This window comes from Phalaenopsis equestris, unplaced genomic scaffold (assembly GCF_001263595.1).
Source record: "Phalaenopsis equestris unplaced genomic scaffold, ASM126359v1 Scaffold000135, whole genome shotgun sequence".
Taxonomy (NCBI): domain Eukaryota; kingdom Viridiplantae; phylum Streptophyta; class Magnoliopsida; order Asparagales; family Orchidaceae; genus Phalaenopsis; species Phalaenopsis equestris.
The window spans coordinates 646602-667599 of NW_018164577.1; the positions used below are offsets into that span (position 1 = coordinate 646602).

The following is a 20998-nucleotide window of genomic DNA, read 5'->3' on the forward strand; positions in this document are numbered from 1 at the left end:
AAACTATATGGTTACCTCTTTCAAAATAAAAAAATGCAATATTTTGAATCAAAAAATGGTTTGAGAAACCCTCTTTGTAATAGATATCCAGCATAAACCAGATAATACTGTCATATTTAAAGCATAACCATTAGCATTGCAAAGAAAAATTACTGAATTATTTATACACAACCAAACTTAGAGCGGTAAAGGAAAGCAATATAAATGACTTTGTGTAATAAATTTGAATAAACGAATATCATATGCATAGTTTTCTCATCCTGTCATTATAAAAACAACACATATTGAAATCACATCCAACCATAGCATTCTATATTGGTGAACCACAAAGTTTAATATATGTAATTTTCTGATCGTATGGCACACGTGCAACCACATGTTTTTCGTTAATCGCTCAAATACAATTCCAAGTCATTTAAATAACATAATAGAGTTACTGCATATAAAAAACTTTTAGAAAAGATGAGCACAAAAATCTATCTTAAAGAATGTCATAATGCGTAGTGTGCTTTGAAACGTTGGGTCTTCAGGTCTAATAATTTTTTAAGATAAGCTGATCAGAGCATTTAAACCAACTGAAAAATATTTCTAATGAGCGTTGAAATCATTTCATGACCGACTTTATAAACTCATTAATGTAATAAAATATAGAGAGTTATAGCTAACATCTCTCTTGAAGTCATCCTAGAGAAGCTATAAATACTATTATTTCGTGTAGTTCTTCCAACAGATCAATAAGTATAATCCATATCATACGAAACATGTGAAATCTTATTGGGTGTCCCAAGAGCAATTCACTGAATCATTTGTCGCATATGAATATTGATGTCATATAAGGAGAACGAACAATATATAAATTATAGTACTCATACATTAAACGGAATGCAGTTGCAATAGTTCTTCTACGTCTTTCTCTATCGTTGTTATTTATTATTGTTATTCTAAAAGAGTTGAACACAATTAAAAAATGAAATGTCAATAAAAAAAATATGATTGAATACATAAATCTAAAACTAATGAAAAATATGTCAGGAATTAGAAAGAAATATCTAAAAAAAACTAAAATATTGATACATCTTAAAACATATACATAACAAGACACACAACACAGATACATGATGACACTGCTCGTACAAAAAAAATATTGATACATGATAAACACTGATACATAAGAAATAATGTCTCCTAAACACATACAACTTCTGCATAAAAAATACATTTAAAATACCATAACATTCATAGATCATGATTTTCATAAAAGAAGCATAAATAGTTATCCCTACGCTCATGTGTCATTGACATAAAGTACTCTCTCCAAACAGGATCTCTTAACAACTTCATTGAATACAAGTACAAAAATATATCTTCATAAGTTGCTTTAGTTTCTTCCAACATATTCATAATCTTGAATAAAAGTAGCATGTAATGTGTTAGACTCATTAGGTGCATGTAACAACTAATTGCAAAATTTGACCTCTTAAGAACATGCACCAAATTTTTTCTTTTTCTTTTTCTCAAGACATTTAGAATGGCTAAATCTAACTTTGTTTATGATAGGATTCGACCCTTCTGTTGAGCCCTCTTTTTTTCTTAAAATCTACATGCTCAACTATGTTAATATGCACTTCCTCACATGGTGTCCATGCATGATCATTTGCGGCCACGACTCCAAATATTAAATCCAACTTCTTTTCAAGCTCATAGTCAATGCCACTAAATTAAAAATTCTTGACATTTGGTATGACCAACAAATTACTTGGTAGATGATAATGTTGATATAATCGAAATGATTTTAAAAAATTGAAATGTTTTTTAACTGAAAATAATATTTTACCTCCAATCTCTTAGTCTCTCAATTTTTTGAAGCTTTAATGGTTCACTTCATAGGATCCCAAACTAAGCTTGTTGCTCCTCGCTTTAACTATTTTCATATTTTTTAATCCTTTTTTAACTGATCACATTTAATCTTCAATTGTAACCTAGCATACTCTATTCTAGTTCATCCTTTAAAATTTTTTTTTATGTTATGTCATCTTTCTTTGTTAAAATAGATTGTTGACATATTTCTCAATTCCACATACGTTAGAAAGAAATCACAAAAGAATAACTTCACATTTTTATTAATCTTGATGATCCCTCATTTTACTTGAAAACGACCGCTACTCGGTTGTGGTGTGAGAGGAGGAGAGAGCAAGAACGGAAAACGGAAGAGGATGAAGATCAAAGAGATGAGTTGAGAATTAATTGGGTTTTTTGAGAGATGATATCTGGGAAAACTCCCAAGGCATCCATTTTGGAACAAAAAGCAAAACAAAAAAAGGCAACCAAACATTGTTGGCATCTTCTTTTGATGTCATGGGCATAGGATATCCGCTAGAATGACCTTAGGGTATACTTCATGCACTTATGACTCCCCAAGGCTCGAGATTTCCATCTTTGATCCTCTGGCACTTGACCAAGATCGTTTTGCTAGGCTTTGGTTGTCGATGAGGATGGGAAGAGTTATTGGAGAGCTTCTTCACCCTTTTTCTTCTTCCTCTTCTCCATTCTTCTTCTTGCTCTCTCTTCTTTTCTTTCTCGGTGGAGATGGAGACTTGAGGAGCGATCACAAGAGTGCTTGGAGAGTTTCGGAGAGTTAGCTTCACTATTCTTCTTCCTCCTCCTCCTCTTCTCCGTTTTCCTTCTTCTTCCTCTTGTATTTTTTCTCATTCGTCGTCTTGGTCTGAGAAACAGAGAGGAAGAGCGAAGCGTGGTGTTACGTTGGCGCCGGAAAACTCCTTGTGAGGAGAGCTTCGTCGCCCGAGGGGAGGGGAGACCGGTACTTGGAGCATCGTCAGAATCTCTTCATGACAAAGAGAGCTTCTTCTCAAGCAACGAATGGACTTCGATCCACCACCGTGATAATATAACCTCCTGAACAATCGTATTTTTTCAGTTTCCTAGAGCTCTTATGTCAGATTGTTTGTTGTGCTTAGGGTATACTTCATTTCGGAACAAAAAGCAAAACATAAAAAGGCAGCCAAACATTGTTGGCACTTCTTTTGATGTCATGGGCATAAGATATCCACTAGAATGACCTTAGGGTATACTTCATGCACTTATGACTCCCCAAGGCTCGAGATATCCATCTCTGGTCCTCTGACACTTGACCAAGATCGTTTTGCTAGGCTTTGGTTGTCGATGAGGATGGGAAGAGTTATTGTAGAGCTTCTTAACCCTTTTTCTTCTTCCTCTTCTCCATTCTTCTTCTTGCTCCCTCTTCTTTTCTTTCTTGGTCGCCGTTCTGGTCCGAGAAGCTTGGAGGAGGGGAGATAGAGACTTGAGGAGCGATCACAAGAGTGCTTGGAGAGTTTCGAAAAGTTAGCTTCTCTATTCTTCTTCTTCCTCCTCTTCTCCATTTTCCTTCTTTCTTCTTCCTCTTGCATTTTTTCTCGTTCATCGTCTTGGTCTGAGAAACAGAGAGAAAGAGCATAGCGTTTTGTTGCGTCGGCGCCAGAAAACTCCTTGTGAGGAGAGCTTCATCACCCGAGAGGAGGGGAGGCCGGTGCTTGGAGCATCGTCGGAATCTCTTCATGACGAAGAGAGCTTCTTGAGCAACGAATGGACTTTGATCAACCACCGTGATAGTATAACCTCCTGAACAGTCGTATTTTTTCAGTTTCCTAGAGCTCTTATGTCTAATTGTTTGTTGTGCTTAGAGAAGACCAATAGGTTAGAGGCCTCTCGTGGATTCTCCCATGCGAATCCGAGTGATTTCCCCTTGAGGCCTAACACCAAAATCTCATAAAAAACAAGATTGTGTCAATCTTGTCATTTGTTCGCATTTTCACTTGGATGGACAAGTGAAATCGAAGGCTCGGGCGGATGACGATGCCCCTTAGCTCTATGCCGCGCAAATGGGTGGCGATGTCACATTGATTCGTGCAATATGGCGTTGACGCCTCTTCTATCGATTCAACCCTAGAACCTACGTGAGGTCGTTAGGAAGAGTTTGATGTATTGTCGAGCGTTTTGGGTTGCATTGCATATGTGTGCTCATCGCATTATTGCATGTGGATCATGCCGCATATCGTATGCGTGATAGCGTGAGCACTTCGGTCTGATCGGTCGCCCCGACACGATCGACCGATCACTTTGGGTCAGATCGGTCATCCCGGCCCAATTGCCCTATTTTTCGGGCCCGATCAGCTGCCTTGGCCCGATCGCCCTATGGCTTTGGGTCCGATCGGTCATCCCGACCCGATCGGCCTATTTTCTGATTTCAATCGGCCGCCTCGGCCTAATCAATTGATCATTTGGGTTTAATCAACCACCCCGCATTGATTACCCGCTTTAGGTCCAATCATCCATCCCAGCCCGATCGACCTATTTAATGGGCTCAATTGGCTGCCCCGACCCAATCACCCGATCTTTTGGGATCGATCGACCGCCTCGTTTTGATCACTCACTTTTGGTTTGATCAGTTGTCCCAGCCCAATCGACTTATTTTTCGGGCTCGATCAACAGCCCTAGCCCGATCGTCTGATCTTTTGAGTTTGATCAACCACCCTGCGTTGTTCCCTGCTTTGAGTTTGATCTGTCTTCCTGGCCCGATTGCCCTATTTTTTAGACGTGATTTGCCCTTCCAGCCCGACCGCCCTACTTCCCTGGCTAGATCGGTCGCCCCGACCTGACTGCCCTATCTTTTGGGTTCGAACGACTGCACAGCATCGATCACCCGCTTTGGGTCTGATCGGCCATCCTAAGCCGATCAGTCACTCTTTTGTGTCTGATCGATCGTCTGGATTGATCAACCCACTTTTTTGGTTCGATCGGTCGTTGCGGCCTGGTTAACCGATCACTTGCGTACTTGTATGTTTTTTTGCATGTGTATAGTTTTTTTTTCTGACTTGATGCCTATGATTTATATCATTGCATGTAAAATATATTTGTCTCATATGTCCTACATGTCGCATGTCTTGGATGTCTCCTTGAGCATCCTTGTTTGGGGCGTCTCTCTAAGCATCCACATCTTGTGGTGTAGCAATGAGCACCTAAAGTACGTCACATGCGTCATGTTGCATGTAACATCCTTATATTCATTTGCATAATGTGTGATTTGCCTTTTGACACCCATTGTGATTGTTTCATGCTTCAGTCAAACAATCACAATGTGGACCTTTTGCATATTTGTATGATTGTCCATTTGTCTTAATGATTTGTCCTACTTGTTAGAAAAGTGACCCATTTGTTGGTTGTGATACTCAAATGAGCATATCTCGACGAGCAATACGAGTTTTTGTATCGTGAGCAGCAAACAGTATGATTGTGCTGAAGATCCAAGGACACTAAAGTACGTCACATGCGTCACAGACCAGTATTTTATGGTCTAATATTTTAAAGTATAAAAAATGAATATATTTGCTACTATGAGTATTATCCATCTTACTTTAAAATTTATATATAATAGGCCATAATGAGGCCACTTCTTTTAAATGTCACATTTTTCTTATGACGTGTTTTAAATCTCTTGGATCTTTAAGACGTGGCCAGTGTGACGATCCAATTAAAGTCATACGACAACCGGAGACTTTACCCTATACATTTAGATGTTGATTAAAACACTTTTCGTTAGATAGTGTGCTAGCTAGAATTAGGATGCTAGGTAGTACTTTCGACGTCTCTGGCTATAGTTCTCTTTTGGTTTATTTGTTCTAGCAAAGCATCACTTTTGTGTTTGGTGCGCTTGTGCGCGTCGATTTTTTATATGCATTATAGTATATTAGCTAGGTCTTCTGCAGACAAAGATGTCATATATATGCACGCATACGTGTACAATAAAAAAAAAAGAGCACGTGACGATTTACATGCTAACTTTTGCTTGCAGCCCCTGCTTAGCTCCCCTGCCAGGCATGGCTCAGACATGTTGCATATAGATAGTTTTTTGTGCTAATATATTTTTGTGCAAGTCGAGTGATACCCATCCCTGGTGCTACAATACGCAGATGACTCACTCAAGAGCACGTGTCATATCAGTAATATCAAATTTTAGAGTCTAGAATGTTGATCTCACAGGAAATGAGGCAATCCTTGTTAGGAAAAGTTCTAGCCCAGTGGTTTTAGTTTTAGCCTGAAATTTGGATTTTTTTATTGTCCTACAAAATAATCCTAAAGTATCACAAGCAAATAAAAAATTTAAGTCCTACAAAAGTAATCCTAAATTACCACAATTATATTGAAAATGTCAAATATTTAGTGGTTCTTCCTTGTAATGAGTTAAGAGGATTTCATGAAATTGAAAATTGCAAGTAGAAAAGTTTAGTGACAAATAGGAACAATAAACTTCTTTACCCACTCTCGATAGCATAAAAAAATTTGGTTAGAAATGACTTTATTTCCATAAATCCCAAAACTAACCCATCAAAGCATATTTCTCTAACATTTGCACCTCCCTATAGGTCATATCCACCTATACCCTGTAGGTAAATGTGAAAAATCTATTTGATTATAAATAGTTGTTGTTTAGTGCTTAAGAGAGCCATTTGGAAGTTGTTAGTCACTGTAAAAGTGTTTTTCTTTGTTGCGGAAAGCTGTAGGATCACTACCCGAAGCTCCTAGCCGCTGCCCGAAGTCGTAGGAAGCCGTAGAATCACTACCCGGAGCTACTAGCTGTTGCCTGGAGCCTTAGGAAGTTGTAGGATCATTATCCAGAGTTTCTAGTTGCTGTCCAGAGCCATAGGAGATCGTAGGACCACCGTACACACTTGTTAGTTGCTGCCCGGAGCCATAGAAGATCGTAGGATCACCGTACACGCCTATCAGTTGTTGTACGCTTGTCAGTTGCTGTCCGGAGCCATAGGAGATCGTAGGATCACCGTACACGTTTGCCAGTTGCTGCACGGAGCCGTAGAAGGTCGTGGGATCACCGTACATGCTTGTCAGTTGCTGCTCGGAGTCGTAGGAGGTCGTAGAATCACCGTATATGCATGTTAGTTGATGCCTGGAGCCGTTCGAGATCATAGGAACACCATACACGCTTGCTAGTTACTGCCCGGAGTCGTAGGAGGTCCTAGAATCACCGCCCGGAGCCTTCGAAGGTCATAGGATCACCGTACAAGCTTGCTAGTTGCTGCCCAGAGCTATAGAAGGTCCTGGAATCATCGTACACGCTTGCTAGTTGCTACCCGGAGCCTTCAGAGGTCATAGGATCACCGTACAAGCTTGCTAGTTGCTGCCCGAAGCCGTCGGAGATTGTAGGATCCTCGTACACGCTTGCTAGCTGCTGCCTGGAGCCGTAGGAGATCGTACACGCTTGTTAGTTGCTGTTCAGAGTCGTAGAAAGTCATAAAATCACCTGTTTGGAGTTCCTTGCTACTGTTACTATTTGTTCTACTGCTTACTATTTTTTTTCTGCTTGTTAGTTGCTGCCCGGAGCCGTAGGAGATCGTACACGCTTGTTAGTTGCTGTTCAGAGTCGTAGGAAGTCATAAAATCACCTGTTTGGAGTTCCTAGCTACTGTTACTACTTGTTCTACTGCTTACTATTTTTTTTTTGTAATTTATTTAAATTTCCTGCAAATTATATTCTGTTTTGTAAGTTAAACACACAGCATGGATGGTAGCAGAAGATACGTCAGGTACGCAGGTACATTTTATTTATTGTTAATTTTTTTTCTGCAATTTACTCTTATTCTAACATATCATGTAGACACTGATTGCGATTTCATGTTCAAAACAAAACAATTTTCAAAAATTAATCAATATTTTCAAAACTAAACAAAAAAAAACATGACACGTTCTTTTAAATTTACCGGGGTTCCTCGGAAGAGGTAACCCACGGTTGCTAACGAGATCTCCCCGGTTTAAATGAGTTTCACAACTCTTTTAGACTAAGTAAATTCAAAAGAAAATATTGATACCGGAACGAGGGAACTGTGAGATCCTAACCAGTAGCGCTCTAATCAACTTTAGCCCCCTCATAATGACAACAAAATCAAGAACTTGAAACACACCTGATAAAACATTTTGAACTTTAGACTTTAGGATTGTTAGTTCGATGAGTTTGGAGCAACTTCGTGGGCAGCACGGCAAGGAGCTTAAAGCGGACTACAAGAGAAGATGGTCATCATTCTACAACAGCAAAACAAGTCTACACCAGCTAAACTCTTTTTTTAGTCTAAATAACAACCCATAGGAATTCGAGGTAGCGCGCCCAGCGCGACGTAAATCCTCACACCCTCTTTAGGCTTCTGTACAACCATATTGTGCAGCGTAAATCCTAACTCGCCTTAGATTGAGAGGTAGAAGAGGGGATATGCCAAAAAAATTCACAAGGATACAAAAAATGTTTGGATATTTTGTGTGTTTCATTGTGAACTTCACACCTTCCCCCTTTAAAAACAACTACTTACAAAGTGATGTATTCACAATTATTACTAAAATATAGTATACAAAAGGCTAACAATGTTTCTATAAATGTTCCTATGTGAGCAAGAGAATAATAATAACTTGCAACCTAAGCAATGTCTCATGGAATGGGAATCCAAGAATTGCATTTGCCCGTCTGCTTGGAATTTAACCTTCGCCATGAACTCTGTGTCCTATGTAGCTTTGATATCTCACTATGATCTACTACCACATGCTTCTTAACCCCCTTCCACCCCCAATCCCTCTCGTAAATAAAATCAACAGCAGATTCACTCCCTTCCCCAGCTATTTATAAATTTTGACTCCAACAATGCTTCATCCTCTAGCACGTAAAAACTATAGAAAATTATTAAACAACACTAAAGCAAACAAAAAATACAAAAAAAAAAACATTGATGATTTCCCCCAAATATACAATAACAATAACAAAAACAACAAGTCATTATCCCACACAGTAGGGTCGGCTATCAAAGTGGAGTAGGCCATGTTCAATTATTTTCTCCATTGTGTCCTATTGAGTGTGTTATTTTCATTTAATTTTAATAAATTAAGATCATTTTTTTATACAATATGCCCAATTCTTTTAGGTTTACCTATGTTTTTCTTAACATAAGTTAAATCTAAAACCTCTACTCTCCTAACTGGATCATTATATAGTCGATGTTTAGTGTGATCAAACCATCTAAGATAACTCTCTCTAATCTTGCTGCCACTAAAACTACACCAACCCCAACCCTTTCACGGATACCCCTTTCACGGATACATTCATTTCGTATTTTGTCTCTAAGTGTCAAGTCACTCATCCACCTAAACATGCTCATCCCAACAACACTTTAGCTTATTTTATGCTTCTCTTTTGAAGGTCAACATTCTGCGTCATAAAACATTGCAGATCTGATCGTCATCTTATAAAATTTTCCTTTAAGCAGTACTTTTCTATCACATAATATGCCTGAAGAATTCCTCCACTTCAACCAACCAACTTGAATTCTACTAATAATAGCCTCATTTATATCACCATCACTTTGAGCAACAGACCCGATATATCTAAAACGTCCACACCTTTTAATCATTGGATCACCTATAGTTACAACTATCTCATTAGATCTACTACTAATAAAATTACATTCCATGTATTCAATTTTAGAAACTCAATGATTCAAGTTTTTGCTGAACATTTTGTCTACCCTTATCCACAGTAAGGAAATCATCAGCAAAAAGCATACACCAAGGTACATCCTCCTGTAAAAGTCCAATAGAGAATCCATAACTAAAGCAAACATAATATAGGTTTAAAGTCGGTCCTTGATGTAATCCAAATGAAATATGAAAATACTTGGTCAATCCACCTTTTGTTCAAGCAATAAAATGTTCAACCATAATATTACATCTTAGAACATAAAAGGGCTCTTTTGGGAAGAGTGTATCTAAATTATATGACTTTGATCAATGATATCACATCAACTATTGTAGCCTTATTGAAACCAAAATTGGTCCGCACTCACTGTTAGACCAAAAATTCAATACAAAGTTGAATAAGTTTTATCGATATTCGGAACTTCTATGCTACACTGAGAATATAACTTGGATAAAATGTGACATCCCTTAGGTCTCCTTTACCCTTCTCTTTTCACCCCCTAACTCATTGATGAAGAGATCTCTTTTTCTCATTTTATCAATTGGTGTATGCGTTGAAAATGATTCTAATAGTAAAATCCATTGGGATTTCTCTTCTTTGTATTTCTTCTTCCATGAATAAAAACTAGATTTTTGTTGGGAATTTCAATGTACATCCCACCCTTCCCCCAAATACCAAACTTAGCTCTAATGACTATATTTTAATACGGGCACCAAGACCTAGCTAATATGTGTGTATTTTACACTTTGTATAAAAATTAATATGCCTCTCCAATTAGGACCAAAATTGAAAGAGCTTTTTATAATAATGATTGGCTAGATATCTATCCTCAACCAGTCTGTAAGTTCTTTCTTCGTTTTCCTTTGATCACTCTATTTTGGTCATTATTACTTGAAATTAATTTTCTCTTCTCTTCATCATAGATTCCTTTCTACAAAATTCTTGAAGTGATTGTTATGATTATAATAATCAAGTGGTTATTGTTTGATTTACTTGCATATATATATATATAACAAAAATTTGAGGGTTGTTTCAAGGCTCTAAAAGTTGCTTCTGGGAGTAAAACTAATAATTTGCATCAGTTGATCCAATTAATCAAGAATTATTGACATAAGCCAAGGATAATCAAGATAATTTAATTAAAGCTTTTATTAGTGAAAATAATTGGACCAACCAATTAGCAAAAGTTGCTTGGCTTTGTAAAGAAGTAGATACATTTTGTTTTATCTACATAAGCTTTAGGGATATAATGAACAAAAATTTCATCAAGAAAATCCATACGATGCATGCCACTCTCCATTCCATGCTTCATTTCAAATTACAATAATTGTTATATTCATACTTCCTCTTCTCAACTTCATATGCATGAAAGTCATACTGTTCCAAGATATCTCTTAGAGTAGCTCGTTGTTGTTTTCTCCAATTTTGATATAAAAAAGCACTTTCAGTGCTAAAAATGCTCCTGATCACAATAGAGTCATTTACTAATTGTTGAAAAATTGTGGGACCTCAGTTCATCATTGTCAAACCTTTTTTTTTTGTGAGAAATGTAGGCACATGAATATGGTTAAACACAATTATCACTCATATCCCCAATAATTCTTATGTTGTGACTCGTTGGCTAATTTAAAACCTACCTCTCTTTGCAATATATTTTCAAAATTATTATTAAACTCTTAGCCAATAGACTCGAGAGAAATAATTTATTCCAATCATTAATCATTCCAAAGCTACTATTGTCCACAACAAAAGTATTATTGATAATGCTACTATGGCTTATGAGATTATCAAAAACATCCATCCCTCTCATTGCCCAAACCTTTTGGTACAAGGATTAACAAACATAAGGCTTATGATAATGTTTGTAGGTAATCCCTTTTATCTAGGCTTAGTGATAAAAGGTAACCTTCACTCTTTGTTCAGAAGGTGGGGGCTAGTATCAAGGTTGTGCCTTCCTCTATTATTGCAAATGGTTAAAAATTATTTTAATAGAACAAATGGGTTAAGTCATATATGTTCCCTCTCCTTCTTTTTCTCTTCACTATAGGAATGAACTCATATTTTGTATGATAGTGTTTTTACATTCCCATTTTCTTCATATCTTTAGCCACCAAAAATTTGTTTCAATTAAATGACCAACTTATTTTAGCATTCTGTATTTGAGACTATTAACTCACTGAAGTGCAACCTCCAAAATTTTGCCAATTATATTGGCATGTATGTCAACCAATTGAAGTTTAAAAAGTGATTTTCTAATATTGTTGGAAAAAATAATTATTTCTATGAACAAAATTTGTTTTTTCTCCTATACTTTATCCTATAGTCCTTAAATATTGGTTGAATTCTGCTGATAGACTACAGTATGTTTGATAGGCCTAACAATTAGATGGCTAGGTAGAAGCATAAATATTGTATAGCCTATCAATTTCAACTAATAAAATTTTCTATCTCAAGCTACTTATCATCTTGGTTAAGATCAATGTCGCTTCCTAAAATTGTCTTTAAAAAGGTTACTACTACAATTATTAGGCTTTCTTTGATGCGGGTAATGTGAAAAAAATTTCACTTTATATCCTAGCATAAACTAAATGAGCAAGAGCCTAACGGGGAACGGGTCTTTCCTCTATCTCCAACCTCAACGTACTTGCAGAATGAAAATTGTGTGGAGATATTCAATTCTTCTAATATGTTTTCTGTCTAATGTAGGACCTCATATGGCTCTCTTTTGAATACAAAGTTTGGGAAAGCATTTGCTCTCTGAAAAGTGTTGAAACCCATTTCTACTTGTATGCATCGCTGGATATCTTACTTGATAGGCAGATTGATCCATTATATCTCTCTTTAGTGGTCCTCAGCTCAATAAAATATCTTTAAATGAAATGTTTGGTTATAATATCCACTCCCTGCTGAATCCATCTATTAATATGAAGTTTAATGCCTTCATCCTGAATTTGAGTTGGCGTTTACGAAATGCCCATGCTAGTTTTAGTTGACATGCCATGATGATATTATTTAAACTCCCATTCTGGATAGAATCGGCAAAATGTATGATGGGAAAATGGCACTGTTTATGACTCATAATTCATCCGGTTCAAAGATTTTTCTCTTAATATTTTTTTAATACAATTAGATGGCTTTAATTAGGGTTCTAAAATTGTAATAACCTCAATGATTGAGGAATTCTGGTATGCAATAATGAGTTGTAAAATCAAACGCATCACATAATTGGATGCCAAAATTCTATGTGGTTAACAGAAACCTTCGGCCTGATGGCCACTAAGCCTTGTTCGAGGCTTCACCTCTTCAAAATCTGCAAGGTAACGCTATTCATGATCAATGCATCACTAAATGTATCTATTTTGGCAGCTCAAACAGCCGGATCAATGCGCAATCATAATGTCTTCTGTAATATAAAAGAGCAACAGCTTTCAGCAATCCCCACTCAGACTAAGAAAACCAATTATGAGACAAAAAGGACCTCACGAATCATAATCAACACCTTCTTGATCGAAAACATATAGCCATAGTGCAGAGATCCGGCTGCAGCGCATGGTGTTAGAAGACCTATAATTTGACGAAGGTAGAAGCGACTTACTAGAGTTGCCGCAGCCGACGAGGAGGATGTGGTGAGAAGGACGGATGTAGAGGTGGAAGAGAGGAGCTAGGGCTTTGTACTTCTGGTACCAGTCGAACGGACTTGGGTCTTCCCGGTAACGCTGATCCCAATAAGCAGGCTCGCCGTAGGAGTGCAACCCCGTTGAAGAAGACATCCCCCTTCCTCTCTCTCTCTCTCTCTCTCTCTCTCTCTCTCTCTCTCTCTAGGTCGAACTCCGAGAGCGCAACCGTGCGTCGGAACCCGGCGAGGACGTAGCTACAGTGTTAGTTACGTAATATTTGAAGTTTAGATGCTACTTGTGTAAATACACTGAAATTAAGTGGTATTTATCAAAAACTATCTTTTTAACTTTTTATTTTTTAAAAACGATGAGCCCTTATTATAAAAAAATAAAGCTTCAGATACTATCTCGCAGTAAAATATTATTATATTTATATTAAAAATTTATAAAAAAATTTAAATTTTAGTCAGACTAATTTAAGAGAAATTATTTTTAAGAAATAAAAAATTTAAATTTTATATAATTCTTATTTTAAAGATAAATTTGGTAATTATTAGATTTATCCCGACCAAAAATCAATTAATCCTTTTTTTTAGAATTAGGAAAATGCGCATACACACTATGCAATTCTTATGTATTTTCATATTTAACATCTAAACTTTGATATTTATTTATAAAAGACTCAAATCTTTAATATCATGTCAAAAACATCATTAGGGTTTAGTTTCTTAAAGTAAAATGCATTTTCATGCTTATATCAAATTTTGAATGCTAGACATGTAAATCCATAATAAATGTGTCGTGAATGTAAATGCGACTAAATTTTATTTCGGGTTTTGTATACACATTAGTTACATTTTGTGCAACCCTTTTACTCTCCTCTTGTCTTCTCAATATAGAAATAGATCTACAAACGTCTATTATCACTTTTACAGCTTTCGACCACCAAAAAATAACATCGACCACAACTCACTGACTGTCGTTGATCACCATTGGATGTCGCCCACTCCTTGCGATAAAGCATCTTGCAAAGCAACAACTGACGTCGCGAAGTCACGAAGCAACCTGCGAAGCAGTATATCATTCTGAACATTGGGTTTACCCCAAAGACTGTGCAACAAAGTACCCCTAAGATAGTGTAACAATACATCTCAAAGACAGAGCAACATCGAATATCGAATATCAGTAATGATGCACCTCACTTACTCTCGTGTAGTTCTCAACTCAGGTCCCACAGCCTACAAACGTCATCACACCTCACAATTATGACCTACGCAACTAACTATGATCTACGTGATTCACAGCTCATGCAGCTCTTGACTCCAACCCTCACGACCTACGGACGTCATTACAATTAACCATTACGGCCTAGGTGACAAACTACTACCTACGTGGTCCACAGCTTTTGCAGCTCATGATTATGGCCTCTATGGCCCACAGATCTCATCGTGGCTCTCCACTATGACCTATATAACCTACATGGTCAACAGTTCTGCAACTCCCTACTACGACCTCTATGGCTCCAATGCTTCTCAAGAATCATCTACAACCCACCTGACCAACTACTATCATGGTCATAAATTATGGATATTCAACTTTTTAATTTTATCTTCCTTAATTCAACAGAAGAGTGAACTTATGAACTCACAATTCATAATGGATTCTTTCATCTAGGCTAGACCCGTTTTTTTTTCCCTTTTTAAGAAGTTTCCACGTAAAAAGTTGAGTTGCATCCTCCTGCATACTTCTCTTTAATTACCTGAGTGTATGTTGATTTTTCGTGCAGTGCTAAGACAATAAATAAACATTACTCTACCGTCATGAATCTTCTAGCACACATCAGTTCACATACATCACCTTGAGGTTGAAGAAATATTATCACATTTATAATATCACAAGTGCTACATATTCATGACAAAAAAAAAAAACTATAATAATAATTATTACAATGTATTTTTATTATAAAAATATTCTCTTTTATAAGTATTTTCTTTATTAAGAAAATTAATTATACTGTTCATGAAGCACGCACTCACAAAGTATAATTAATGTTTTTGAGCTTGCTAATAGTGAGACGTTATAAAACCTTGAAAATAGGCATGAGCCACTTTTAAGTTCTAATAAAATTCACGTAAAATTTACAAATATATCATACAACCCTTATGTATTTGCATATCCAACACATATAGTTTAATATTTACACTTCTAACATTTTAGTGCCATTAAACTACATATGAAAATATATGCCTGACCTTTTAAAATATAGCTACGATGCTATTTTTTGATGTAATATTAAAAAATAGAGGGGTCTGTATGTAATAAATATGAATATTTAGAAGAAAACATAAAGATTGTGTGGCATGATTGAACCGCGGCTCTTGCTATGGTGGCATATTGCTTAATTATTTATATAATGCCTATCAATGGGATTATCTAATAAAAAGTTAGAAAAATATCTGCCATACAATTACAAAATTCTCCTTGCATGAAAAACATTTAAATTAAGATACTTGGTCAATTTTCATTAAATGAGTATCATAACCATTAAATTTATTTTAATGAGTTAAATATGCGATTAAGCAAAAAAAATAAAAAAACAAAATTATATAGCTTGTTTCTAAAAGTTAAATTTAAGATTTATAAAACTGAAATATATATGATTAAGCAAATAAAATTTATATAACATTTTAATCCCAGAGTTTATAAAAATGTCAACATAATCATCAACTATTTTAAAATTGAGCTCTAATAATTCTTAATGTGAACCATTTCAACATCAATTTAAAGAATCTGAGGACCATTTCGACGAATATAAACAATGGGACTAAAACAGGCCCATTTAAATAGTTAGAGGCCATTTTTACACTATAGTTGACATAAAATTCTAAACCCTAAACCCTAAAATCCAAATGTCAAGAAAAATACACTAAAATAGTTGTGCAACATCAACACATGGGATGAAGTCATACTGACTCAAATCAATATAAGCTTTATAGCCATAAAATTACCAATGAGATGAGACTACATTACATAACCAATCAATTAAAATTTGTCTTGTACTCATCTAAAAACTAAATCTAATGATTTTAAAGCCCAACTTAATAAATAGGGGCATTTATATACATAACAACCAATTCCTATGTATTTACATATATAAAAGCTAAACTCTATTTTTACATTAATACCAACCAAATATTTCACACATACAAAATACCACTATTTTAAAACTTTTAAAAAATGAAATATATCTTTCATGCATAAGATTATATATATATATATATATATATATATGTAAAAATTGAAGTTGAGATGTTAGATATGTTAGATAAGTGTGACGATCCTGCCAATAAAATGTGAGTGAGAATTCTCTCATTTTCATGAAAAAAAAACTTGCGTACGTTGTCCGGACGCAAAGCTGCATCCGAACAATGATCGCGGCTGAGCAATAAAAAAACCGCGATCAGCGAATCGCAGCCGTTGTCAGGACGCAGCGTACGCAAGTTTTTTTCAATTTTCATATGATCATACGCAGAAACCCAAAAAAAATAATTGGCAGCATAATAACATCAAAGTCATATTCCTCTAAATAGAGTTACAATGAAGAGAGTGTCACAGCTGCTAAGATCTCATGATATGCGAGCTACAAAATTGACATATTTTAATTAATTAAAACATTATTATTTATCAGCGAAGAGGCGATGAAAAGAAAATAACAAAGAAGTACACGATAAATCCTGTTAGAAGTATTCCCCCATAGATGAAAACTTGTGAAGAATGTGCAGGCAATTTGTACTCGATCTTACAGCACCTCATTTTATCCTTTTCAGCAACTAAAACACGCTGTACATAACTGTTTTTTTCCCCAAAAAAAATAATTAAATAAATAGATCATGGCAGGTAAGAACATTTGATATATTATAACATATAATTGCTTTGAGTGTTTTTTTAAAAGAAGTTAATTTTAAAAAATAAAAATAAAACATGCAAAATAACACTTAACAAATATATCTTTAAAATTAAAATAAAAAACAAATCAAATTCCATATATAGAATAGCATTTATGGAATAAAAAAGACAGAATGGCCTAATAACAACTGGATGAACATTAATAGCCTAAAACACATCAAAAGTCACAATAACTCATTGAATTACTCATTAGATTCATTCCCTAACATTTATATTCAAGAAGTAATGTATAAGAAAACTTACCGGTCAGTATATATGGTACTCTGAAATATGTCCGAACTGTTCTGGTATGCATCTTCTAAGCGGTGGTCATATAGAAGTGCGGATAAATCAACTAATTGTTCCTCAATTTTCTGTTTAATGAAGTAATATTTTATACAATATAAATAAAATGTAGGGATTCGGATATTGGCTGAGTTGAAATTAGTTCGCTTACATCCAAATATTGTTCCAGGCGCTCCACAAGCTCATGTGGGAACGGTTCAGGCAAATTTGTAACCTTCTTGTAAAACTTTTCCAGCCACAGATCAGTTGCAGTCTTATTTTTCTTTCCTTTCACAGGCTCGCCAAGTGGAGTCTTGAGGTGCTCGGAAGCAAAAGACTGAACGGCCTACAAAAATATCGTTAATTTTAGATTTGCATGCATGCCTTAAAATTCTCATGTATTTAAATGTTTATTAGCTAAGCCTTTATATTTACTAATATAACACCGTAATCTATGAAAAGGTGCATTTAACTTTTTAAAAGTTAAAAGTCGTAATTTGGAGCTAGATTTGTAAATATATAGGGATTGGGTGATATGCACAGAAATGCCCCAAGATTAATTTATCAAAAATGATATACACGTTTGTAGCATATGTTTTGACTATGATCTAGACACTAGGATGTTATATTTACTTAAAATGAAGATAAAGATATACATTTAAGTTTTGGGGAATGATTCTAAATAACCTAAGAAATAAGAAATAAAAATAACAAGTGATTGAATTTGGAGATGTTATTTTACTTCTGAAGTATCTCGTATTTTGTGAAGAGCAGCATCAACATTTGCATATATTGAGCTTCTCTGCAATAACAGAAGATGGAAGAAAGAGGTCATGCATTTGTTTAAACTTCATAAGTTCAACTAGAACAATATGTAACACAAAAGTTGAGCAATAAAAATGTCACAAAAACTGCAGGTGGCATGCAAAAGCTTTTTGGTTAATATTTGAGTAAAATGTCAAAATAGTCCCCTAACTGTTGATATGGGTCATTTTAGTCCTAGAATTAAAAAAAAGCTAAATTTGTCCTCAAACTCTTTAACTTAGGGCTGAAAAAGTTCTCTGTGAGGACTATTTCAGCACATTTAAAAGAGTGCAGAGACTAACTTAACACTTTAATAGACTCTGGGATAAAATGACCCCCCTGCAAAAGAATTAATGAACTATTTTGACACTTTTCTTGTTACCATTTTTAAGTAAAAGTGCAATATAAAGTAACAGCCATACATACCAAGGCAGCATCCTGTAGCATTTGACTAATTTTAGATGTATTGGAGAAAGGCCCATATGGATGACAACCACAAGCCCAAAGCCAGTTAACAATGGGTCTTTCATGTATATGTGATGCTCTCTCATAAGGCGCACTTAAACCTCCAACTGCTGAAGCTAATCCTGCCAAGATATGGCGCTGTGCCATGGAGGGAAAGGCATACTGCTTTGTGGTTTCAGAAACATAGCTATTGAAGAAATGATTAAGTTTACCTCAAAAAGATAAAAATGCAATAACAACTTCCCAAAATTATAGGCAAAACTGCAATTGAATGGAATAAAACGACATCTTGGATCTATTCTTTCTTCTTACAAAGGGAAATTAACAAAAACTTGAAAGTAGAAATGCATTAAAAAGTTTTTAAGAGAATAAATTGTGCAACATCACTCTGACAACTTGCATGGTCTGTAATCACAAAGAAATAGGATGTTTGTAAGAGATAAATAGCTCAGTTTTTTGCATCTTACATTGTCTGTAACCACAAAGGTATCGAAATATAAATGCACCAGTTTCATCGAACTTAAACTCAGTTTTTCCCAACCCCAGCTGCAAAACCCGACTCCCATTCAGAAAGTTGAATCAACCATTGTTTAGTGAGTTAAGGAGAAAGAAAAATAGAGGAGCAAGGAACTATAGCAAGTACCTACTTTATCTAACTGGTTTTGAAATTATTGTGCTTATAAATCTGCAAAAAATAACATGATTAGGCATTTTCTAATGTTTGCCAACTTCCTATTACAGAAAAAAGAGAGCCAAAAAGCCAACGTTTGAAACAATGCATACGTTTTTTCTATCTCAAGAATCTTGACCGAATGTGTTTTTACTCATAAAACATAGACGTAGCACACAATTCTTATGTATTTACATATCACAAAGCTATACTTCCATATTTACATATATAGCACTTGGTGCTTTAAACTTATCCATGAAAAGATGTATTTCACTTTTAAGAAGTGGTACTAGTGTTATTTTTGATGTGATATTAAGAATTTGAGTGTTATGTCTGCAACTATAAAGTTTGGGTGTGAAATATGTAAAAATATAAGAATTATGTGCTACGTATGTCAATTTCCCTAAAACATTTATTTGCTCTTAACAATGGCATTTCCAAGCTAGCAGTACTTAAGTTTGCCACAGGAAAGAAGAAAAGCAAGACAAGATGGCCATGCCCAGCTAAGACTATCGCTGGTTTGTCCTGGTGACTGTATTTAAGCTTGAGAGACAATATTCTAAGCAGTCTCATTAAGATTGTGAGGCGTTGATGCAGGGCTGTTAAGCCCTCCGGACAGGAAAAAGGGAGACAGATCCAGCCTTCCTGTTGGAACGGACAGGTCCAATTCACTTAAACGAGACTTCCTTCTTTGCTCGATTCTCCCGTGTCCTATTCCTTCACCGCTCCTAGCTGTTGCATGCCGCTCCTAGTCGTTGCTCGATTCTCCCTTCCATTTTTCACCTCCTTCCTTTCCTAGGATCTTTCCTATGCTGTCTTTCTTCTTCCCCAATTTATGCACGTTTTTTTTCTTAAGCCTAATTAGTGTTCTTTGGTGATGATTTCTGATTCCAGAATTGCCTCTACGGCATCTCCCTCTCGACGGCTGTATCCATTGACGAGCGATGCTTCGGCTGGTACCTTGTTCGAGGTGGTGAGTACCCCCAATATATCTCGCTGCCATCCACAGTCCAGCACCACCCCCTCCTACTGCCACAACTCCCAACCTCCTCCAACGGGCTGCAACCCTTCAGGCTCCTCCCAGCATTCACTGTCCCGCTTGCCGCACGTTCTAGCTGGTCGTTCACCCTCATGTGTCGTCCTAGTCACAGCCGTACCCTTCTGCATCCTTCAGGAGGCCACAGGATCCCTCAACTTCACTCAGCAGTCATCCCATCTGCTTTTGGTGGGTCATTCACCACTTCAGTGCCTTCCGCACTATTAGCAGACCCCCTCCCATATACTTCTGCCAGTTTCCAGCACTGCCGTTTTCTCTGGCGTTCTTTTAATAGTTGCCAACCCCCTTCCCCAGCCTTCTCGCAAGCCCTTAGCCACCGTCCAACACTGTCCAGGATGTTATTGTCTTTTGCCTCATTTATTTTATTACTTACTGAGTCATAGCACTTTGTATTACTATTTTACATGCTTATGCTGCTTCCCGTCCAGGAGTTGTCTTGTTCATTCTTAAATTCAACAATAAAATGTCTTTTGAGTCATAGTTTGACTTAAATCCGGTATCATTTGGTATCAAAGCTAAGGAAACCCTAGTCGTAGGCTAGGGTTCCCCGGTATCCGCCCCACCCAAACCACTCAAAAAAAAAAAAAAAAAAAAAAAAAAAAAAAAATTTT

At 36.1% G+C, this 20998-nt stretch overlaps 2 protein-coding genes across 4 annotated transcripts in view; both read right to left on the minus strand.

Annotated features, from left to right (window-relative positions):
• The window catches only part of LOC110021583 (methyltransferase-like protein 13), a 32042-nt gene extending 18607 nt beyond the window's left edge, over window positions 1–13435 (minus strand). Inside the window, exon 1 of one of the 3 annotated variants that reach the window (XM_020720136.1) lies at window positions 13140–13435. In XM_020720136.1, the coding sequence (XP_020575795.1) occupies window positions 13140–13314 (175 nt within the window). In that variant the 5' untranslated portion in view covers window positions 13315–13435. The remainder of the gene's footprint in view (window positions 1–13139) is intronic. The other 2 variants (XM_020720135.1, XM_020720137.1) reach the window with 2 other exon arrangements.
• Window positions 13436–16718: 3283 nt separating this feature from the next.
• Window positions 16719–20998, minus strand: part of LOC110021592 — a 46421-nt gene continuing 42141 nt past the window's right edge. Inside the window, exons 12-16 of the mRNA XM_020720155.1 lie at window positions 18622–18847; window positions 18134–18193; window positions 17564–17737; window positions 17371–17480; window positions 16719–17011 (exon numbers count right to left, since the gene is read on the minus strand). Coding sequence (XP_020575814.1) covers window positions 16846–17011; window positions 17371–17480; window positions 17564–17737; window positions 18134–18193; window positions 18622–18847 — 736 coding nt within the window. The 3' untranslated portion in view covers window positions 16719–16845. The remainder of the gene's footprint in view (window positions 17012–17370; window positions 17481–17563; window positions 17738–18133; window positions 18194–18621; window positions 18848–20998) is intronic.